The sequence below is a fragment of the Stigmatopora argus genome, chromosome 2, assembly GCF_051989625.1.
Source record: "Stigmatopora argus isolate UIUO_Sarg chromosome 2, RoL_Sarg_1.0, whole genome shotgun sequence".
Taxonomy (NCBI): domain Eukaryota; kingdom Metazoa; phylum Chordata; class Actinopteri; order Syngnathiformes; family Syngnathidae; genus Stigmatopora; species Stigmatopora argus.
In genome coordinates, this window is record NC_135388.1 from 5,133,133 (window position 1) to 5,157,509 (window position 24,377).

Here is a 24,377-nt window from a genome sequence, read left to right on the forward strand (position 1 = left end):
GATAGAGCACCAGCGTTAATGGCTTTCCACAGTATTCCTATGGCATCAACACAAAATTTACTTTAAAACTATTTTTTGCACCCCACTTTCATTTATTCAAAAACCATTTTAAATTCAGTTTGACAATTTTACTTCTGTCCGGGTCTTGACTGTAGTTTGTGTCGCTTCCAATCCTAAACCCGTATTCTAGAGCACAAGCTTCAATGAATAGTAATTCATTTAAATGCTGCAATCTGTTGATGCACCCACTTTAACTATTGATATATATTTGTTTCTGTAAAATGGGCCCTGTATTAAATTGTTCTTGCATCAATACCCAATCTCTCAAATAGCCCAAAACTAGCATTGGCGTCAATTGAATTCAGCTTGCCTGAGTAAACCTCACGCCTTTTTTTTCTTCCCTTGAATCGTCACTATTGCCGGGAAGAAAAGGTCATTTTGGCCTGGGAATTGATACATTTTTCACTCGAGCCTTGAGAGGATTAAATCAATTATGCTGATTTGCTATTTACAGCCGACCACGCCGGCTTGTAATTAGCTTATTGCTTTTGATCTGATGTAATGTGATGAAATGCCTACTAGAAGCGGCTTTGGGAGCCAATTTCTACCCTGGCCAAGGACCGCCATTGTCCGAACTTTTGCCTCGGGTGAGCGGCCAAAGACAGAGACAACGTTTGACTGGCGAGACCACCCGTCGAAAAGGCCTTTGTTACATGCTAGCGTAATTAGAATGCTCACCACACCTGATACCTGCAGCCAGAAAACCACGACAGGGATCTTTTGTGACGGACACTGCGGCCCACCCACATCAATCGCATACTCGGTTTGAAAGGGAAATGGAATAGCTTAATTGTTCCACCATGCCAATCGTCTGCATCGTGAAGTTAAGCCCAAAAGAATGATGTCCTTGAAGTCATTTGGACAAAGTGAGGGTGTCCTCAAAAATGTGCTCACTGACTGACTGACTGCGGGTAACACTGTAACTATAGGTTCTTACGAGCGCCATTATGTCTGCAAACTACAATAGACATGATAAATGGACTAATTAACAACTAGTAGATCAGCAAATGAACAGACAACTATTGTGACAGTAAAATAATTGTTTCGAGACATTGTTGACCTCAAAACTGTCCAAATCCTCTGGAAGGAGACATTTTTTTTCCATGTTTTTCCATTTTTATAGTTTCAATTGAGGTAATCGAAAAAACAAAACAGCAGAAAAACAGTACCGTATTTTGCCGTTTAATAAAGCTGGGTATATTAAAATGATTTTTGCTTTTTTGAGCCTCCTGTTTGTGCGCCATTTAATATACCCCTGCCGTTTAATATACCCCTGCCATTTAATATACCCAGGTATATTAAATGGGGGGTATATTAACCAGCAAAATACAGTAAATAACAATAGTAAGCTTTTTTGTTTTCACTTAAAAAAATAAACATATTGTTTCATTTATTTCTTCAATTATTTCAATGTAATTTTAAAAGAAATAATCTCTTTTTTTATTTTTAGTATTTATATTTATGTTAAAAATGTTAAAATTCTTGTTCGAGAACAAGTTGTGCAAAATGTGCACAAAAAAGAAAATATGTGCATTAAAAATTTAGAGAAGCGCCATTATAGGTTATAAATGCATCTCAAGCTCATTCTGAAATTTCAACGAAAAGCCCTTCATATACAGCTTCATATGTAGAATGTTTAATGTTATCAATTAAAGTGGAATACCTGTGAGACTCTTTGTATTTCCATGTTTCCAACTCCAGCAGCACTTTCATGACATCTTTTTCCTCCCAAAGTTAATTAGCAGGCATTTAGCTTTTTTTGTACCTGAAACAAAAAAATACTTATGAGTAATGAGCCTTCAAAGAGCGCGTCTTTTTAAAATTTGAGGACACACTGCTTTTGGCCGCGCTTGTAGGCACGGCACGTGTTGCCTGACAGTTTTTAGGAGAGGGAACACTTTCAAGTGGATTCCGTCAACCTTCTGGCGAACAGACGGACGGGAGTCTGAAACAAGAATGAGCTGGACCCTCCGTCCAATGCGCCAGTTTCAAGTGCTGCCCGTCTATTCCCTCAAAGGAAGGAACGGATCCAATACGACTTTCATTTAAGATCCAGCACCCCCCTCCCCATCATCGCCTCTCTTCCTGATGTTAGGTCCCAAACGGGCAAATCGGACAGATCTGTTTACGAAGGAGGTCACGATGCCACATAGGGCCGCTTCGCTAGAATACACGGCTGCGGCGAGCTAAAAATGCACTGCGGCTGTCTGTACGCTCCGAAATAAAATAAACGCCAAGGCGTGCTGAAAGTGTCCCAATGTACTATTTGAAACGATGGTTGCATTTACACGCCAGAAAAACGTTAAGATACCGGGAGGCGGCGGTTGTTTTGCTTGGCACCGAAGCAACACTTGGGATAAGCGCGTGTCACGCGGTGTCTGGCGGGAGGACGAGCGCTGGTAAGCCGTAGGAAACGAGTGGTGAAACTAAACACGTGCAACGACAGCCGCAGGCGCTCTACCGAGCCAGCCATGTGGTGTTCACTTCCTGAGATTGAAGCAGAGCATGGCTACTTTAGCGAGCTGAAAATGGGGATGCAGTGAGCCTATGCATATTTGCAGATCTACATTTTGGAATTCCCCCACTCATGAATTTTTTTGTCCCTTAGGGAAGATTATCCTACCCTAATTGAGTTGGGAGATTTCATTGTCACCAAAAACGGCCATGTGTCAAGAGTTCTCTAAAATTCTTGGAATTTTTCAGCATGGGCTGAATCCACTGGACTTTATCTTTATGGAACCGATATGATTAGCTAAAATTCTTATATGTGCTCCTTTATTCCTCTTTTAATTGTAAATAGTATACGAAATATAATTCCCTAGCACAGAAGTGTTAAAGTGGCGGCCCAGGGGCCAAATCTGGCCCGCCGCATCATTTTGTGTGGCCCGGGAAAGTAAATAATGAGTGCCGACTTTCTGTTTTAGGATCAAATTAAAATGAAGAGTATAGATTCATATTAAATTCCCTGATTTTCCCCTTTTTAAATCAATAATTGTAATTTTTTATCATTTTTTTCTGTGTTTTGAGTTCAAAAATAATTTTGTAAAATCTAGAAATATATAAAAAAAGCTAAAATAAACATTGTTTTAGATCTATAAAAAAACTTAATATTCAGGGCTTTTAATCCAGTTTTTTTAATCCATTTCTAAAAAAAAATCTAAATATTATATCTAAAGTCTGCCCTAGCATAATGCAATGTATGTGGTAAGTAATTAGGTATTACAAAATATGGCTCAACAATAAAACACACTTTTTCAATTTATTTCCTCACTTTTGAATATATTCCCTGTTTGTGAAAGAGAAACTACTTATGTTTTATTCCAAATTTGAAAAAAATACCCAAATGGAATTGTCTTTCTTCATTCGGGTTTATCCTGTTGTCGGAGAAACCAGAACATATCAAGCTGAAAGCTGTTTCTAATATTCATGTATGTTGAGCTTAATAGGTAGCAGCCAAAATTCATTAAAAAACTGTCAGTTTTCTCAAATGGGTTTTCGAAAATTTGGCGGTGTCATATGAATGCGAGACCCACTTGACTTGTAGCGTCATCATGTAGCGAGTTAGCAAGGTCCAACGGCAATCAAGCCAAACGCTCGGTTCCTGTTTGTAACCACGACTCGATGTTGTAAATCGCGGTTGCTGTACATATTTCAAAAACCATTGACTTCCCTTCAAATTAGTCATTTTGGCCCGAGAGATGAAGATGCACTTGTAACAGGGTCACGGGAAACAAAGTTCATGGCCGAAGCATTTCGTATCAATGTGGAAAGTTGGGATTACTGTTAAACGACAATATGTCATCCAGAAAAAATTTTTACGTGAGTTTGAGGCGCCATAATTTTGCTGTTTGACGACTCTGGTGAGCTGTTAGCCCAGGGAATGACCTCTATGATGTTGATTTCATTAAAATTGAGAATTTATCATTTAGACAGCCCCAAACTAAAGGATGTAACGGAGGCAACAAGAAGTGTCGAGAAAAGTTCAACAAGGGATGAGCTAGATTTGTGGGTGCGTTTCTCATGTAAAGAGTTTTTGGAATTGAATTTAACAACGTTTATGATAGATGGGCAATCTTGCCAAAAAATGATCACCATTTTTTTTAACTGTGTATTTATGTTTTTTTCTTAGAACTAGTTGTTTCTATAGAGTTGCATCTGACATTGCATTATTAGCAATAAACAGGTGGGTGCTGGAAAAATGATTAAAAAAAAAAATAAAAAAAACATTCATTATTATGTGTTTTAGGTTAACAGCTGACCTCACCCTGAAATCAACTTTAGACTCGGAGGGACTGTTTAAAATCTGCATATGGACATAGTCAAATAAATATGACATGGGTGATTATTAATAACGATTTATTTTTCCCCTCTGTTTCGATCATGATATGAAAATTCCCCAACCCGAGTTAGTTTGTGGTACAATTCCTTTTACAAGAGTAAAGTTTGCGACCAAGTAAAATGACATTTTCCGAAAAAGAAAGAAATGAGTAGAAACCATGATTCTAGTGAATTTTTAAACCTTTTGGTGAGCATTCAACTACTTGTTTGTAAGTACCTCAGCAAGGCATAATAATTTATGGCTGCGGGCGAAAACTGTCTATAAATACAACTTATTTTTTTCTTATTAGACATATTAGACTTCACGTCAGCTTATTTAGATATTTCGACATTTGATGACTTTGGCCTAAGCACAAAAATGGTGAATAGAAAGTAACCCAAGGCTTGGATCCCCCCAAAATTCCTACAAGTATCTCCTATCTTAAGAATAATGTTGCAGCAGTGGTTCTATCTTCTGCTGAGCCATGAAAAACTTCCCCTGTTGCATTTTCCTGGCCAATGTCGAGTCGTGTGCTGGAAAAGCATTTGTGGCAGGAGAGGAGCAACTGAAAACGTTTTGGGGTCGCGCATAAAACCTGTGTAATGAGAAAACATGTGGTGTGTAAGTATTGGAAGTCTTCAAGAGCAGAAAATAATAATTAAAGTGCTGGAGGAAGAGCGGGGGCGCTTGGGCAGGGGGGTTTGGGGATAAAAAGCCAAGCTGTCTTTTCGCGGGCAGGGAGACCACTGTCATCATGTCTCAGGAATTAGGCAAACACATGCTGGTCTGCTGCTGTTGAAACCGAGGCGCCTCGCTCCGGCTGCGGTTTTGGGAACATGAAAGACTCTTGTGGGACAAGCAAGGGAGAACTGGCCCTCGTTCCGGGGCCCCGTTGCCAGGGGAAGCTGGCAACGTGCTCCCATTGTGGGGACGGGGGGAAAGGAATTTGCTTCTATATTTCCAAGGGAGGACCGTGGCTCCAAACAAACTGGAGCAACAGGCTGCTGAGCAAACACTTCTGAACAACACCCACTTTGCCGACACCCCTAACTTAATACCTGCGCGCGCCCCAAAAAAGCGAATGTAGACAGTCCACATCTCAACTTGGAGCCTCTCTGCTGGCTTAAGAGGTTGGAAACACACTCCATTATTAACTAGACAAAGCTAAATATGATGTCTCTATTTTGGAATATGCAAAAAGGTCAACCCCCACACAAGCTCTGCAGAGTCCTTTGGCCATGAGCCTCACTGTCCTTTTTTTCTAGCCACTGCACGCACACAAACACACACACACACACACACACACACACACACACACACACACACGACCAAACCAGACCTCCGAGTGTTCCAGACATTCTTGGTGTGTCTTTAGACAGGCAGGGATTAGGTTTGTCATGTCTGTGCGACAGGGCACATGTCATTATGGTCGACTGTTTACAAGCGACTCCTGCCAGGACATGATGGCAAAGCTCATGACGAAATAGCAGAACATGAGTCAGAGGTGCAGCTAAAGAAAATCTAAAAATGTTGTTAATTTTTTTTTTTAATTGTTTGTCATATGCACGATTTGCTAATAATTTCATCATGCAAAGTGATGGCGATAGAAGTCCAATCCATTTTGACTGGATTAACAGCTATCATTTCAGTGGCAGTGAAACATACCTCAATCAATGTCAGGTTTTAAAATTGAAATGTATGCAACGTCTAAAACTGGTTATCTTGACATGTCCTAAATGAAAAATACAGCTCTTAACACATTTATTACACCAAAATCAAATCATGTTTTCATGTTTTGCATAATTGCTAATGCATTGTCTATATTTTTAAGTTGGATTTATTTAATGAAGGATAGCACATATTAATAAACACATGAATATTCATGTTAATGAACATAATATGTATATATGTAAATATGCATGTGTATATCATCTCAAAAGGTCAAACATATATATAATATATTTTTTAATGCTTGATAGACCTTTTTATTTTTATTTAAAAATGTAAAAAAAACATTGACTATGCATGCTATATATTTATGCTATTTATACTAACATATTAATCCATGAGTAAATCTGTGGAATCCCTATAATGCCCAACCTTTGGGGGGCAGCAGAGACTGTACGATGGGAAAGAAGTGAAACACAGATCCATACATACACCAACATTCTATAAGTCTGCGTACATATAAGATGTCCATTTTGGCCATTTTGGGGCTGCAGCAACTATTAACAATAGTGGTCCGGTATGTCGGGGCTGAATGTGGAAAAGGGCGGGCAGGCCGCTTTGAGTGAGCAATGCTCCAGAGAGAAATGTTTGCTTCTGGTTAAAGGCAGACATGTCCCACATTTGCATGCACTTAATGACAGCGTAGCAGGCCAAACTGTTGTTTTTGTCTGCTGACAGCGTGTCGACTTTCCAATGTTTTTTGTCATTAACGACAGCACGCGTGTCACACAGCGTCCCAGTGGCCTGTTTCTAATTGATCATAGCAACATTACACAAATACATACAGTACATTGTTTGGCCCACTATTAGACACTCAAAAGATACAGCATGTGACATAAAAAAATAAGAAATATTTAAAGTACTTGTCTATATAAGAGGAATGTAGTGTTACATGATTTAGAACAGGGGTGTCAAACTCGGGTTGGTTCGCGGGCCGTGTTAACGTCAACTCGATTTCATGTGGGCCGGACCATTTTAGATATAATATTTAGATTGTTTTTATGTATGGATTAAAAGAACTGGATTAAAAGCCCTGAATATTCAGTTTTTTTATAGATCTAAAACAATGTTTATTTTAGCTTTTTTAAAATATATTATTAGATTTTACAAAATGATTTTTGAACTAAAAACTGAAAAAATGGATTAAAAATTTACAATTATTGATTTAAAAGGGGGGAAAATCAGGAAATTTAATATACATCTATACTCTCATTTTAATTTGATCCTAAAACAGAAAGTCGGCACTCATGATTTACTTTCCCAGGCGACACAAAATGATGCGGCGGGCCAGATTTGGCCCCCGGGCCACCACTTTGACACAAGTGATTTAGAACTAACATATTACATGAAGCTGTTGCAAAAGTTAAATGACTTTGGGAGGCATACGAACTGGATTGGTCGCTAGTCAGGGCAGAAAAATAGCCTTCATGTCTATGAATATTTAGATTATGTATTTAAAAAAAAAAAAGGTGGGGCAGGAAATATTCTCTGATTTCCGTAGTCCTTGATCTTTCAGTGCGGACTGGAGAAACTTTATTTAGATTACGTTTTAATGAGAAAAATACATGAAATTGAGGTAGACATATTTTCGTGGGCCACACAAAATGACATAGCGGGGCAGATGTGGCCCCCGGGCCTTAAGTTTGATACCTGTGATCTACAACATTTTTTCAAATCCATAGTTTTTAAATTTTGGGTCAAATATGAGGCAGCTGTTTTTTAATTTTTTTCTATGTGTTCCAACTCACAATAAAGTTACATGGAATTTTCTAAGTAGGTTTTAAGGAATCAAATGCAAAGTGAGATAAAAACATAACCTCTTTGGAAATGAAGCTCTGATGTTCCCAATGAAGTATCTTCACTGTCACTGCACTACATTTCCACTGTGCAAATTCAGCGAGACACAATAGAGAGAACTCACGTCTGCCGCTCGCCAACGTTTCCCGAGAGTTTTACTCCTTGGCAGCCGCTGTTTCAGAACTCCTACAAAAGATTTTTTTTTACGGGTGAAAAAAAACCCTGCTAAAACGCTCCATTGAAACCCCCAAAATGAATCTGTCATGCGTTGATTTTGAAGGTCTTGCATTGGGGAGATAGTAGCGATGCGTGCATGTGTGTGAGCGGGAGCGTCGATGATTGGCGTTATCAATCACTCTTTTGTGTGTGTGTGATCTGTGACGCTGTGGATGAAGTAACCTGACAAGGTGCCAGGCCTCCATTGATGTGTGTGTGCGTCAAACATCCCAGGTACCTCGGCGGTGGCACTGCGCTGCGTGACATACGAGAGTCTGTTGGTGTGTGTGCGTATTTAATGCCTCTGTTCATGATGAAGCAGCGAATTATGAAGACAGGGTGTGTCATCTCATTCTCTGCAGCTTTCATCACTGCCATGTTGAGAGAAAAGCTCACTGGAGGCCTTCATTCTCAATTGTAGCCTGGAACGTCGTCGTGCAGAAAATCTACCTCAATGGCCTACTTTTAGTTCTCCATCAAAACACACACCCATGAATCTTGATGTACTAATGTGTACCCACTCGCTGTACAAATCCAATATGATGTACTCTAAATTGAATTACAGCGTTACCGCAATTGTGGCTGGCCCACAAATATTTGGGGAAAGTCGTCGTGGAAAATCAGTCTCGCTATGATGTTGTTTTTAGGTTCGGACACAAACAAATTAAATGGGAGATATTAGATAAAGCTTTCATTTTAATCTAGAGCACAGGTGTCAAAGTGTCGGCCCGGGGGCTAAATCTGGCCCGTCGCAACATTTTGTGCGGCCGAGAAAGTAAATCATGAGTGCCGACTTTCTGTTTTAGGATCAAATTAAAATGGTTAAGGCTGTACATTACATTTCCTGATTTCCCCCCTTTTAAATCAATAATTGTATTTTTTAATCCATTTTTTCTGTGTTTTTAGTTAAAAAATCATTTTGTAAAATCTAAAAATATATATAAAAAAGCTCAAATAAACATTGTTTTAGATCTATAAAAAACTGAATATTCAGGGTTTTTAATCCAGTTATTTTAATCCATTTATTAAAAAAATCTAAATATTACATTACATTTCCTGATTTTCCCCTTTTTAAAATAAATCATTGTAATATTTTCAATCCATTTTTTCTATTGTGTTTTGAGTTCAAAAAGCATTTTGTAAAATCTAAAAATACATACTTTCCGTTTTCCACATTAAAAAAATATTTTGTTTCCATTTGAAATAAAAAAACATGATTAAAAGACATTTTCCAATAATAATAAGAAGAAAAAGCTCAAATAAGCATTGCTTTAGATCTATAAAAATGGACTATTTAGGGCTTTTGATCCAGTTCTTTTAATCCAATTTTAAAAAATACAAAAACATCTAGATATTAGATCTAAAATGGTCCGGCCCACATGAAATGAAGTTGACGTTAATGCGGCCCGCGAACCAACCCGAGTTTGACACCCCTGATCTAGAGAAATCCACAGCATAGTATTGGTGTCACCATTCCGAAACTTTTTTTTGTTTTTTAATTTAATTTTTATTTGCACCATTTTCCGTTGAAAAAAATATGCCACAGCTTATCACAGAGATGGACCTACTTTTTTTTTTATACGATCTACAATCACCATACTACAATCGCCCATCTCTACTTCCTGGACCTCAATTTCCTTCTAATTTATTGACATAATTTCAAAGGCTAACATATAAGCACATTTAAACGGTTTTGCCAATGATGCATTTTGGTGCTTTTATGTAACCATTTGATTAGACCTTAATTTCACCCTATAAAAAAGTAAAACAAAGTGTCTGTAGTATTGCATTTCAGTGCTAAAAATGCTTAAAACGATTGTCAACACACACTGCTGCCTTTGTACTAGCATGTGGCTGTCATACTGTATCTGTGAGCTCAGCCCACCATCCATTACGAGGCAATTACGGCCCTGCCTTTAAAATAATTATGCTTGCCGTGCTTTGATTCCACCCTTGGAATAATAAAACACTTCCAACCACAATCTCTCCACTAGAGCGACAATTAAAGTTAAAAGTTGTTGCACAATAAGAGACCACATGCTTTGGATTGAGCCTCACTTCACACACACGAACCCAGCATGCGATGGGGTTTTATTTATTAGGAATTAAAGAGAAGAAGTCACTTATCTGGTTCAGCTGGAGGGCTCCTGACACACAAACACACAACCATCCCTACACATACATACACACCCACATCTGCGGACCAACTGAGTCGGGAGCGGTCGCGCTGTCAGGCATGCATCGTATTGGGATGCTTGTCCTTTTTTTTTTTTTTTTTGGAAGACAAACAAGCAACGAGCTCAGGGATGCGGTCAAGAACACTTTGTGTTGAAATTGAGGCCCGACTCAGTCTGGCATGCATATGCTTTAAATATGTTTTTAGAAAAAAAATGTTCATGTCCTCTGCCTTTATTAATCGCCCTTAACCCTTGGCCATAACAACTAAACGGCTTCAAACGGCAGCAAAAATACTGTGTGGTAGGCTAAATCACCGACTAATCTTTTAGACGAATTCACCTGTGTGGATTGTGTTCTGAATTTGTTAAAAAAAGAATCCACTTCCTATTTAACAACCAAAAATGCCACTTGCTGTTGCTAATCTCTGGCTAATAGATGTAGAGTCGATTGAACAAATCTAGTAGTGATACATCTTGATTAGCAACTCTGTTCGAAATTATGTTAAGGTTTCAGGAAATCTTAAATTTGCAGTTACCATATTTTTACGACTATACGGTGCATCGTATTTTTAGCCGCATTGTCAGTAACGAGTCATATTTCTGTATTTTAGACACACAAAGGACGCACCGTTTTTATAGACGCAGCCAGGCATGGCAAAACATACACCAGCTTAAACATACACGCTACACCCAGACGCTAAAAACACGTTTTTAAAAAGGCAACGGAAGCAAAACTGAGATTGATTGTACTTTATTTAGCCAATGTACTCACGTCATCATCGCCCACAAATCCATCAAAGTCCTAATTTTCTGTGTCCGAATTGAACAATTGTCCAAATGAGTCATTGAAAACGCTGAGTTTTATATGTTCGTCCAGGCGGCCACAATCCATTCTCAAATAGTAGCTAGCGTAACTATTCCAACGCTGTCTTCCATGCTTTGTAAAGCTGTGTTGATGTCGATCGCCAGGCCACAATCCATTCGCAAATAGTAGGCAGCTAGTAGCTAGCGTACCTATTCCAACGCTGTCTTCCATGCTTCGTACAACTGTGTTGATGTCGATCGCCAGGCCACAATCCATTGGGTGTATTGACAAAAGAACTATATAAACCGGCAGTCACTGCGCAGTACTTTTTCTAAGGGGAAAATTGTAGAGTTGGGGGCTGCTTGCCGTAGTTGTGAGAGCTGTAGAGGATGGTGTACCCTATCGACTGATTTATTTTATTTTATCATGATAACAATTTTAGTATTGGTCCATATGTAAAGCGCACTGGATATAAGGCGCCCTCTGTCTATTTTGGAGAAAATTTAAGACTTTTATGTGTGCCTTATAGTCGTGAAAATACGGTATGTTTTTTCGTTCATCGCTACATCCAAGACGGTTCAGCTTCTGTCCTCCATAGAACACACAGCAAAAAAATGTAATAACTCATAAGCCTCATCGATTGGGGCACTTCTCAAACAGGGGATGCTCGTAAAACACCTCTCAGTTCCGTAGTGAGCTCCCAATATTTATTTTTGCAGTTCTTCGTCCTTAGCAAAGTATGCAGCACAGCCGTAGCACGCCGCCTACAGCATATCGGAACAAATCCACTTCTCAGCAAATGTGAGCGAGGGCCCCATTGGCATCAAAGCGTCCAGTAACCAGAAGCTGCTGTGAGGCTTCCTGGCCAAAGCAAACAGACATGCAAACACATGTGGCGACGCATCCACAAGATCATCCCCCCCCTTGCTAAATGAAAGGTTAGTGACAACAGTTGACTCATGGGTAAAATGGCATCTTTTAGCAAAAGAACCCATCTTGGGATGGATGATGTGTTTGGAGGATTACATGAAAAACACTTAAATGATGATTTCAGCACTGTGGCCTAGTGCCGTGTTTCCCAATGCACATATTCCAACCTGACAAGACACCACAAAGAAAAATGTCTTCTAAAGTATAGACTATATAAGCAGAAATAACTAGTCTAAACATCTGCTGTCACCCAGAGTCTGCTGGGATCGGTTCCATCACACCACAGCTCTGATAAGGATGAACGAGAAATAAAATGGATTAACAAACACCGCACAGGTTTGGCATTTTTACCTTTTCTTGGATGTCATATTTCTCCTCAACTTATTTAGTAAATGTAACATCCAGCATTAGAATTATTTGGTTTGAACCCTTTCGTCATCGTGAAGAACCACATCAACCACGAAAGATATTGGTCCAGCATTAATCAAATCTCAAGCACGACGGAAGCTTTGTGGAATAGAAAGTAGTATGTTGGCGAGCTGACCGAATTCTTGTGTGATACTTCCTGTGCTTCGAATACAATCAACAATTATAAAAGTCGACTGTGATGGAAAAAGCCCGATTACGACACAACGCATTTCAAATGACCTTCAGAAAGCCTTTGAAAATGTGAATTGATACCTTGCTCACTATAAAGATAGTTATGTGAAGCTAAGCAAAAACCCTGTGGTGTGTTTGAGCTTTAACAACTCAGTTTTGGTTGCTGGCGTGACCTTTAGCGACTTCAAAAATTTTGGGAATTGATCCATTGCTGTGTAAGCTAAACTTTGCCGCAGTATGTCAAGCTATGTAGTAACAAGCTACTGTCTGTAGCTATTTAGCTACTATGTCTATATCTTTTGAGCTTTTGTGATTTGTTTTTTGATGGATTCATACAGTATTACAGTAAAAACACATAGCTTTTCTTGTGTCATAATTTGTTGCAATACAGTATACAAGCATTTCTGTATTAAACCACTTGGCCTTGGCTGGATTTATCCTTTAAGAGGAACTGGAGGAACACTTTGTAAGACAGGGGTGTCAGACTCGGGTTGGTTCGTGGGCCGCTTTAACGTCAACTTGATTTCACGTGGCCCGGACCATTTTAGATATAATATTTAGATTTTTTTAATAAATGGATTAAAAGAACTGGATTAAAAGCCCTGAATATTCAGTTTTTATAGATCTAAAACAATGTTTATTCTAGCTTTTTTTATATATTTTTAGATTTTACAAAATGAATAAAAATGAACTAAAAACATAGAAAAAATTGATTAAAAAATTACAAATATTGATTTAAAAGGGGGAAAATCTGGAAATTTAATATTACATCTATACTCTTCATTTTAATTTGATCCTAAAACAGAAAGTTGGCACTCATGATTTACTTTCCCGGGCCACACAAAATGATGCGGAGGGCCAGATTTGGCCCCTGGGCCGAAAGTCCAATTGATGGCATGGATTCTATCCCTCACATGCATTTCCAACTAATGATTGAGGCAGGAGACAGGACGATAGGTGGTGTTGAACCAACCTGTCAGTCAGCGGGTTGCACCATGATTAGAAGCAAAATGGGCCTCAGTGAGAGCACACGCAAAAAATGTTGTGAATATGACAACTTCATTTATATCTTTCAGCCTGCGTTCAACAGACTTGTCACCATCAGCACACTCCCTCATGTCGACTCATTTGTAGAGCGGCTGGATAAATAAACACACTTCAGCTTTGGATTTTTTTGGGGTGTTCCAGTGTACAGCCTGGATGGATTCTTGGTTAAATGCCAAAGTCGACTTAGCTTTAACATTCATCAGCTTGAGTGTCCCCTGAACGGAATCATGCGATCGGTCACACGGTTAGGCCCACGAACACTGAGTCAGCAGGAAAACATTCACATTAAAAAAAAGGAAAATCCCCAATAAAAAGCCCTCTAATGTGAAACAGTCCCCCATCAAAGCAAACCTTAACAAATATTTGCTGAAGTTTGACATTTTCCTATTAATGCCACTTGAGATGTCGCTCAGTCGTGCTGGATTTGATTTTTTTCTGGGATTCTTGGGCGAGAGGGGGCGATAGATAATACTTTACACAAGCTATCAAAATAAAATATATAATTTGAGGCACCTTCGGAAAAGTTGAATTTGAACCTTTGGAGCGCATTGTATTGGACATGTGTATCGACTCATAAAAGTGCGCAATGGCTGCCCAAGCCATTTTGAATAACTATCAATGGTCTTCAAAGCCAGGGCGCGTGATTCCGTCTGGTTTTATAGTGTTTCGCAGCCAGACATTGTGTGTGAGATTTAAACAAGAGGTTCTTTTGTGTGTCAAAAACCTCAAGTTTTTCAAGACGAGTGCTCAAGGATCATGGTATTCAAATCACGGCGCTTCCTGAGCCCGCTGTCTGGAAGCCATCCCAGGGAAGGAGGTGTACCACATCTTAGAATAAGGCCGCACTCTCTTTGTGTTCGCAAACCAAAAGGCTGTTTCCTGATCATTTACTGCACTTCCATCGACATGCATTGAACATTGTGCACACCCCCTGAATACTTTTAAAAGGCCCTTCTGTGTACTTCGAGCCTCGGTTGTGCGGTTGTGAGGGTTTTAAACAATATTGCAGCTTAGCAAAAGAAGCTTTTCATGGTGGTTTTGAGTCACTGCGTTTTATAACCTAGACAGCAGGTGCTACTCAGTTGTGGCACTCTGGAGGCTTGAGAAAAGCAAAGTGACAAGCGAGCTTATGTGGTAATGGACTTTAGTTCACTGTGAGACTTCCTGTCCAACCAGAACACTTTTAGGTGGAATTCACAGAAGGCAAATGCATGATTGCGCTTATTTAATGTATTTTTTTTTCCTTTTCAGTAACCACCTTGTGATGCACTGAGGTAAAACTGCAACAGCTTAAAAGACAATAATTACTCTACACTTCATAAAGGTTTATTTATATAGATACACATTGACCTTAGAATATATTACTTCTGTTGCACCCTGCATTTTATCTTGAAACAAAGGGAGTAATATAATCACAATAGTGATTTGTTGTTGCTTCTTCAATCCAACTTTACTGGTATCTTTATCAACACAAAACCCCATAATATACAATTACACCCATACATATATTAGCAACATGTTAGAACCCAAAACATAATGTACAATTGCACCCGTTCAATATACGGTCATAACTTGTTTTAGCTTTTCTTTTTACAACTTCAAGAAGTCCTTCTCAACTATTCAACAGGGTAAACAATGAAATATCAATAACATAAATGCCTTGCTATGACCGTCATAGACACTACTAATAATGGTAAAGGTAATGGCGGCCGAAGGTAGCGTACTAAATGTCCCATACATGTGCTTGACCTGGGACTCTCACATTCACGCTCGCAATTCAAAAGTAAATGAACATTACTAAACATTATCTTCTTTCTCACACGCTAAACAGTGTATCGTGCAAACCACAAACTCCTGTGTTGGCCAAGCTACTTGCACAAGGCATCAACAATCGAACGCCGACATACACTTTAACACTTTACACTTGCCATGTGGATCAAGGCATCAATAATCAAATACCGATAAACACTTTAGCATGTCACACTTCCTTTGTCAGAATTTTAGAATTTTAACAATTTTGGTGGTCAGACAACATCCTCAAATGGATTACATTCTACTTTAGTTGTTCCGCTGTGGTAAAACCATAGTCTGACATTCTAAATTTAAGTGCGCTGCAAACTAATAATCAACTTGGCACCTTTGTTTGAAGTAATACTCGTACGTTTTCTGGTCTGGTGGCAATCAAACAGCTACACCTGCTAGATAATTTCACCAATAAAGTACTTTTTTTTTGTTCTTCATCTCTATTTCAAGGCCAAGTTTTATGAGCTGAAACCAAAAGGCCACCGGGTGTGAGGCACAGGTACCATGTCGCTACAAAGCACCCAAACGTGGGTGTGCTTCAAAGGCACCAGAAAAAGATTGCAGACAGGACCCAAGTAAAAGGAATGGTGGGTCAAAAAAAAACCAAAACTCCTGGATAAGGACGTAATTGTTCAGTGGGGTCCTGCACATTAAGTTTGAAAATATAATACAGGTTTTGATATATACGTACTATATGGCAGCCTTTGATGTTAATGGAAGCCAGCGGGCAGCAATCTGCTTCATGGCTCTGACAAATAACAGTTTCCTTAAGGCCAAGAAGAAAAAGCATGCCGAAGGTTATCATGAAAATGTACATATTTGCCCCATGTGTTCATTCACTTTGGATCAACGTCAAAACTTGACGCATGCTCTTATGGTGCCATTTGTTAACATGATTGCAAAATAACAAGGGCCGCCAGTGAGTACTTCATAAACAAACATTAGATGTCGTTGAGGATCTGGCTAAAGGTGTCGACTTGCTTGAGAACTGAAAAATTATATGGTTCATTTGTTCTCAGTGATCCATTTAAACCAAGAGGGTTAAACTGATTTGAGCTCAGGGTCCCATTAACTACATATTTATCTCATTTAGGCCAGACCAATATTTGTTTGGCTAAATGAATTGGCTTAAAAAAATTGGCTTTTTTTGTTTTTCTTTAAGTACATTTAGAAAAAAAATATCACATATTTGGAACATTGTATTGTGGAACTCCAATAAATTTGTGTTCAGTTAAACATAGTACACCAATACCACAAAATGTAATTGTATGAGAATTGTATTACTTGATTTCTGCAAAATTACGGTCAAATAGAACAAGAATAATTTTGTTTTTAAGTTCATGATCACACATACCTTAACTTAGAAAGCCAATGTTTTAAACTTGAACAATAGAATTCCAGAATTTCTTATTTTAACAGTTTTCCGATTAACTAGTAGTAATAAAATTACAGTGACAAATTCAAATTCCTAATTAGGATTAGTATGTTGGGAAATGCTGGAACCAATACTGTACTCATAAAAAAAACTAGTAAGAATAAATACTATCTTGGCAGAAACTCATTAAATCAAGTAAAGAATATTTGACTGATCCAGCTATGATGAAATGCCTACTAATTCAAAACATACATCCCATTCTGAGAGCTGAACACATTGGCAAGACATCCAAAGACAATGTGCAATCTCACCGTGCTTGAACGTGATCACAGATGACTTTGCCGAACCATAGCCCAGCTTCACATGTCCATTCAAACGGACGGGCCTTGTTAAAGGAGGTAATGGACCGCTCTGCGTCCTAATCGCTGGTAGAGCCCCCATCAGGCTAAGACCACATCGCCGCCGTGTGTCTCCGTGGGCCTCCTGATTGACAGCGAGAACATGTGAATGATAGTTTGACATGTGCACTTGGGTGAAAGTACTTAAGAACAATCCTTTATGGATGGAGCAAAGCGGGTTGCCGTTAACAGGTTTCAGATATGAGCAGAACACAAAGAACATTCCGATTAAGCTTGCGTGTTTAACCCCGAACAAATTATGACAAAGACATGAAACATAACGTTTGGGAAATACGTTTTTCTTCATAGCCCATGAAAAATGACAGCCATATGTGCACTTGCAAGTACTTATGTAGGTACCATTTGTGCACTGTCAGATGCTGGCTAGCTTAGCTGAGTTATCAAAATTACAAACTACCCTGCTGTATTCCATGGTGTCAATGATATAAACAAGATTTGTTTGGCACTTTTAGCTTTAATTTGAGGGCATCAGAATCCATATTGCTTCTTTCCCTGCTGTATTGGAAATTGAAATAGACTGCTATCTTATTTTATGCATCCCTGTGGATAAATTAACCTTCTTGTTTTAAAATTCAACAAAAAACACACTACATTATTTAGATTTTTTAATAGCATTAACTATTGTTTTTATAAATATGGCAACATTAGGACAAACATAATGACTATTTCTCTCAAAGAAAATGCTAACAATTAGCCATCTTGCTCCAACCAGATTAGAACAACCTTTTAATTAAGAAAACTTATTAGTGTGTTTCCCTCAAATGTCAAACAGAATTTACACATTTATAAAAAGAGGCTAATGCCATTTAAGGAAGAAAAAAATATCCGCCCCACTTATGATCAAAGCAATTCCCTGAGCTAAGACTCCGAAATGAATCCACAAACCTCGGGGAAATGTCTACACAAATTGAACTCTTAATAAACTTACATCAAAATTATTTTACATGGACCACAGTGCGCATTAGACTTTGCAGGCTAAATAACCCCGCTTTGATGCACAATTTCAATACAATAAGCAATGCATTGAACGCCAATCATTCTTCGTAAAAAGAGGAATGTGCAGATTTTCCAATTTTGAGGCTGTAATTAAAAATCCCTATAAAAATAAATACTGAAAAATCAATTACACACACACGGACAAAACAAATCTGAAAGTACTCTAAGTTACCTTTACGTTTAACAAAAGAGAAGTTGAGGTTAAAAATAGGAACTAAAAGAAACCCACTTTAATTTTTAACAGTACGGGACATCTTTGAGAAGGTTTTGAATGTTTTACTAGACAGGTGAAAGAAACATCTGGGTTGCATCAATGCAGTACCGCCTGCTCGCTTTGGTCAGCTTCAGCTATAAAAGAAGAGCGATTACAAAGAGACCTAATGAAGACGCTGATCAAAGTGTGTTAGGGTAATATGTAGCAGGTGGTTCAGACCCCCCTTTCTCGCGCTCATGGATTTCACATGTGCAGCCACGGGAACAATGCACAGGGCACGTTTCAGGGCTATTTAAAACATGTAAAAGTCAGCTGGATGACCCCTCAAAGGCAGCGTTCCAGAGCAGCCATAATGTATGTGTCAAAAAGGCTTCATGTGGTTGGAGAAAAAGCAACTCGATTACAGACACATGCATTTTTTTAAAAATAAAGTTGGAAGAATATTCAAATTTTGCCCACTTTCTACTGCATATGTTTATAGGATTTAACACTAAAATTGCCTCTCTCTGAGGCGTCACTTTATCATGGTGGAAAGGTTGTGTGGAACTTTATGTTTTGGGGAAAAATAAAAATAAATGAAAAGAAAAACAGATTACACCCTGGACTGGTTGGACTTTTCGCCCAATTATTGAAATATATTTTCTATATTAATATAAGTTCTACACGGTGGACCCCCTCAATGTCAGAACTTAATTATAAAAGTAGCCAAATGTGATACATTTCCTTGAAACTTAGCGCGTTACACACCGATTTTCTTTTGTAAATTTGCAAAATATTAAAAACTGGCTTTAGAAATATATTGCAATAATTTTAAATATTGTTTTCCATGGCAAAAATTTAAAAATATTTATTTTCTGAGGCCTAAATTATTTTTTATTTTTTTTATTTTGCAAGAGAAATATATTTCTGACACAAAAAAATCATATTTGCCAGGCCATGCTACGTGCTAACCTCTGTGGTCATTCTGCCCAAAAATATTTTATTTATGAATTATCTAATTATCAAAAGCAAAATCGGGATCTAACGTATTTACTTTGAATGCATTTTAAATCATAAAAATGAGGTCGCTTACGTCAAAAATCAGTTTTGTAAACAAGTTGTTCGGCGAGTAATATATACGTAGTATCTGTTTGATGATTTGCACCTGCGCTGTCACCGGTGCTGAGCAACGTCTAAAACGTGCCGAACGTGCTACTTCCGCCTTTGCACCAGTGCATCTTGGGACTTGTAGTTTACAGTTTTGCACCTTCGTTTCACTTGTGGCAAACCACTCCACCAACGCTATCGTAACTCAGCAAACACTTACGAAAGGACCTAAATAAAAATAACAACGCACGACTAAGAAGTGTGGCGTTTTTTTAAATGGAAGAATCGACGCATACGTAAGTCGTGACGCACTACAAAAACCAGCGTCTCTCCACATGCTCTACCAGGCGGTGTGAACACAACTCCGGGAACATGAAAAGATCGGGTGACAGTGAGAGGGAGAAGAGAAGAAAGGTACTGATCGCGTTTTATCTCCATCGCGTCTGGCGGATTTTCACGGCTGCACGCTCGATAAATGTCTAACGGTCCGAATGTGACGCGAATCAGTGCTTTGTGGGGGCCAGCCAGCGACGGGTGCCAGTGCTTACTTCACATTTCCGCTGTGCTTTATTTTAATTTCTACTAAACTCTACCTTACGACCCTCAAAACATTCACACACACGCACATACACATGCCCACACATAAACACCAACACCAGAAACGCAATGAGCTGCGATCAAATGTATTTTTCAGATAACAAGCTAATAGCTAGCTAACTGACGCAGGCGTGCACATCCATCCTCCTACTCCTTCTCCTCCTCATCATCATCTCCTTCTCGTCCTCCACCTCCTCCTCTTTCTCCTCCTCCTCCTCCTCATCTACCTCCTCCTCCTCCTCATTCTTCTAAAGGAGGAAACTATGACGCCAGCATCAGTCGGCTGATGGAAGAAGTTGCATTAAAATTGCATTAAAACACTTCATATGCTTCTCATAAATGACAACTAAACAATCAGAAACATTGTTAAAATGGCTGAAAGTCATTGTCAAGACTGAACAGGGTGTTAAAGAAATAAACAAACAAAAAGGGCACCTCATAATTTGTAATGATCATATATATATATATAAAAAAATAAAAAAAAAACTCTACAAATTGGCATATAGAATACACAGTATTGACTCCGCATTATTAGGGGGCTTAATTTGCAACAGATTATATATAAAAAGGCTTGAACCCAAAATATATAAAAGTTTAATTTATCACAAAATCGTGAAACAGAAATGTTCCAATTCCACATTGACCCCACAGATGTCTACGCAGGTATGTCATTTGGATCGCACGGTAAGGTAATGGCGATGAGTATGTTTTTCTGACATTCCTAAGTTATTGGGCAGTGGTCTCAAACCAGTCCTCAAAGGGCCGCAGGGAGTGCAGGTTTTCATTCAAACCGAACAAGCGGACACCTTTTGCACACAGCCAGGTGTTATTTATTTTAGAACACCCCTCATTGGTTAAACTGTCGGCACTGGATCGGTTGAAACAAAGACCAGGACCCACTGCGGCCCTTTGCGGAATTGGTTTGAGACCCCTGTTCTTGGGTTTATTCTCAGGCATCTCCCTTGTCATTGTGTATGTCTCCACTCTTTACTTACTAATTTATCGAATTTATACAAATATTGCCCAAACCTGAGCCTGACCTAAGGAAAGAAAAATTACTCTATTACAGCATTTCATGGCTGCACTTTTTGTTTGTGGGTATATATTGGTTATTATTTATTTTTCTATAATTATTTTTTTACAAATATTTTAAATGTTGTCTTTTTTTGTTCCAAGGAATCATAAAGGTATCGGATTTTAAAAAACTTCAATATGCTGTTCATTTAGTGCTTTAAGAGTTTAGAGCAGTGGTCCCCAAACCATTCCAGAAAGGGCCGCTGTGGGTGCGGGTTTTCGTTCCAACCTGTAAGAGGAAACCTTTCCACCAATCTGGTATCCTAGAAGTGCAATCAGTGGATTGCAGTCAGGTGCTTCTTTTTTCAGCAGAAACCTCGTTGGTTAAACTGTTTGTGCGGATCGGTTGGAACAAACACCTGCACCCACAGCGGCCCTCGAGGACCGGTTTGGAAACCTCTGGTTTAGAGTTTTCAACCATGGATTGTTTTCTAAATCCAACCTAATCAAAACAGCAGTGGCGGTCCGTGCATTTTCTAGTAGCGGCTTCTATCGGAATCAATCCAACCCTCAAAAACTATTTTATGGCTATAAAACCTCTACTGCAGCTACAGCTGCGACACATAAAAAATCATTAATAATAACCTCGTACAATTGAAATATTATTTAGGAATATAGCCATATTTTACTCACCAAAAATCATTTTTAACTGTACACAATATCCATCCTCCTTTCTTTCATCCTTCTTTTCTATTGCCATCGAAGCTAATGCTGAAAATCGAGCCTGTCCTTTCATAATTCTGGCATATGTTTTTATTCGATTTAGTGCTGAAAATATTTGTTCCCGGTTGCGACAGGCTTGCTTGCTTTGGCGGTGTCCGACCTTTCTTAATGATGTCCAGCTTTTTTTTCTTGAAAAGTCCGTCTTGAAAATGGCTTTAAATCAACACAACAATATATTTGCTTGTGCAGCTCGCTCCAGATACAGTTTGGTAGCTCTGGCTAATCCACTCTATGACTAGCCAATGATAGTTGGTGAAAGTGATGACGTATCCCTCTGCCTGCGACAAGGCACTGTGGTGTTGCCAACTCGAAATCTGATTGGTTAAAGCAACAGTCATATTGATGCTTGTTTAATGCAGCAGAGCCTGCAGAACTGATTGTCAAGGCCTTGATGCAGATTTCTGACCCTGGCAACAAATAATGGCTGAAATGTGATTGGTTAAAGGCTTCAATATGAAAACACACATCTGGAAGCAGTGCAACCAGGGGGAAAAGCAATGAAAGGAAGCTAACAGACAATTTGGAATTATTTAATAAGTATTGATGGACAAAATATAATATATGATTCAGATATTTCTTAGGCCAGCAAAGAAGGCGTTGAAGGCCCTGACGGCCCGCCACTGCAAAACAGCCAGACGATGTGGTGGTATTGACTGGAGTCAGCAAAAAAATCCTCAAGAAAAGTCTAAAACCGACCTCCCCCAAGGCCGAAGTTTCTGCAACTACTTTAATTTGCTCGAATATGAGCATATGTTTGATGACTGCTACCCACATGTGCTGTTGATTCAATGACTAATAGTTGACGGCTTCACTTCCCTTAAGTACCAGCTGTTAAGAGCGATTTTTTGACAGTAATAAATGAATATGGATGCTTTTGGATTAACCATTAAGGCTCGGTAAAATGTGGAATTGTGCGGATGCGTGTACTTAGCCCACAAGCAGTAACTCTGTGGTTCCACAAGATGAGACTTTAACAAAATGAATCTTCTCTTCTCCTGGGCTAAACTGTTCTTTTTTGCCCACGTGTTTGGATTGTTAGAACTATCTAGGATGCACTTCCTCCTGTTTACCAAATGAGCCAATGGCGGCCAGATGAGGCATCAGGTCAGAGCCAGAACTGGTTCCAGCTGGCCTTCAGGCAGACTTTGTGGCTTTTCATCCTTTTCTCTTTTGCTCAAGTGTCTTCACTATCTGCGGCTGGATAACGACACTGGCAGGATGATATTTAATAAGTCAGAAATTGTGGTTGTCATGTGTTTTCTTTCACTGCGAACCATGTGTGCTACCGTGGCCCCTGTTGTCAATGTGAGTTAGGAAACAGACACACAATCCTAGAAAATCCCATCAGACCAGACATCCTGTCTACATTTTTATCAGGTACTTTTGAAAATTCTCCTGACTTAGGGACACTTTAGTCAATATTTAGTTTGACACGTTCACTGTCTCGTAACAAATTTCCAGGCTTTCTGCTGCTGTTTAAAGGGGACACATAAAGGAATATTAATACTGTATATCACGTGTCAAAGTGGCGGCCCAGGGGCCAAATCTGGCCCGCCCCATCATTTTGTGTGGCCCGGGAAAGTAAATCATGAGCGCCGACTTTCTGTTTTAGGATCAAATTAAAATGAAGAGTATAGATGTATATTAAATTTTCTGATTTTCCCCCTTTTAAATCAATAATTGTAGTTTTTTAATCATTTTTTCTGTGTTTTTAGTTCAAAAATCAGTTTTTGTAAAATCTAAAAATATATGTAAAAAGCTAAAATAAACATTGTTTTAGATCTATAAAAAAACTGAATATTCAGGGCTTTTAATCCAGTTCTTTTAATCCATTTATTAAAAAAAATCTAAATATTTTATCTAAAATGGTCCGGCCCGCATGAAATCAAGTTGACGTTAACACGGGCCGCGAACCAACCCGAGTCTGACACCCCTGCTGTATATAATTACTGAAATAGTTTTTATTTATATCATTGATAAATTATTTTTTTGGTGAATTGTTACACATCCTGTCAATTTCTTTCTATATTGATCATACAGGTGGCCGCAATAAGTAATTAAATACATTATAATAGTAAGTTATTAAACAAAACATGTTATTTACTCTAATAGGAGTTAACTTGCTATGTTACACTTGTCTATGAATCTTGTTAAAATTGATCATTGTTGTATTTTGCAAAAGAATTGTTCATATATTGATTTAAAAGACTACCCAAGTAGTTAAAAATTGAGGATTGAAAGGAATTATTTTGTCATTATTGCCAACACAGGAATGAAGAAGCCTGACCCCCATTCCTTAACCTGATGTTCTCCTGTCATTTTTTTTCTTCTATGTAAGTTGCCATTCGGGCCCTTGACGACAAGCGTAATGTGTGGCGTCCAAACAGGAAGTAGGTGCATAAATAAGTGTGT

At 38.7% G+C, this 24,377-nt stretch overlaps 1 protein-coding gene and 1 long non-coding RNA gene across 2 annotated transcripts in view; one reads left to right on the plus strand and one right to left on the minus strand.

Moving 5' to 3' along the window:
- Positions 1–1,726: 1,726 nt before the first annotated feature.
- On the minus strand, positions 1,727–19,679 carry LOC144090221 (uncharacterized). Its single transcript, XR_013305303.1, has 3 exons — positions 19,558–19,679; positions 17,168–17,339; positions 1,727–1,825 (listed from the first exon to the last, which is right to left on the minus strand). It is a non-coding gene; the product is annotated as an uncharacterized LOC144090221 (long non-coding RNA).
- A 90-nt stretch (positions 19,680–19,769) lies between these two features.
- The window catches only part of fto (FTO alpha-ketoglutarate dependent dioxygenase), a 110,441-nt gene continuing 105,833 nt past the window's right edge, over positions 19,770–24,377 (plus strand). Inside the window, exon 1 of the mRNA XM_077591321.1 lies at positions 19,770–19,985. Coding sequence (XP_077447447.1) covers positions 19,944–19,985 — 42 coding nt within the window. The 5' untranslated portion in view covers positions 19,770–19,943. The remainder of the gene's footprint in view (positions 19,986–24,377) is intronic.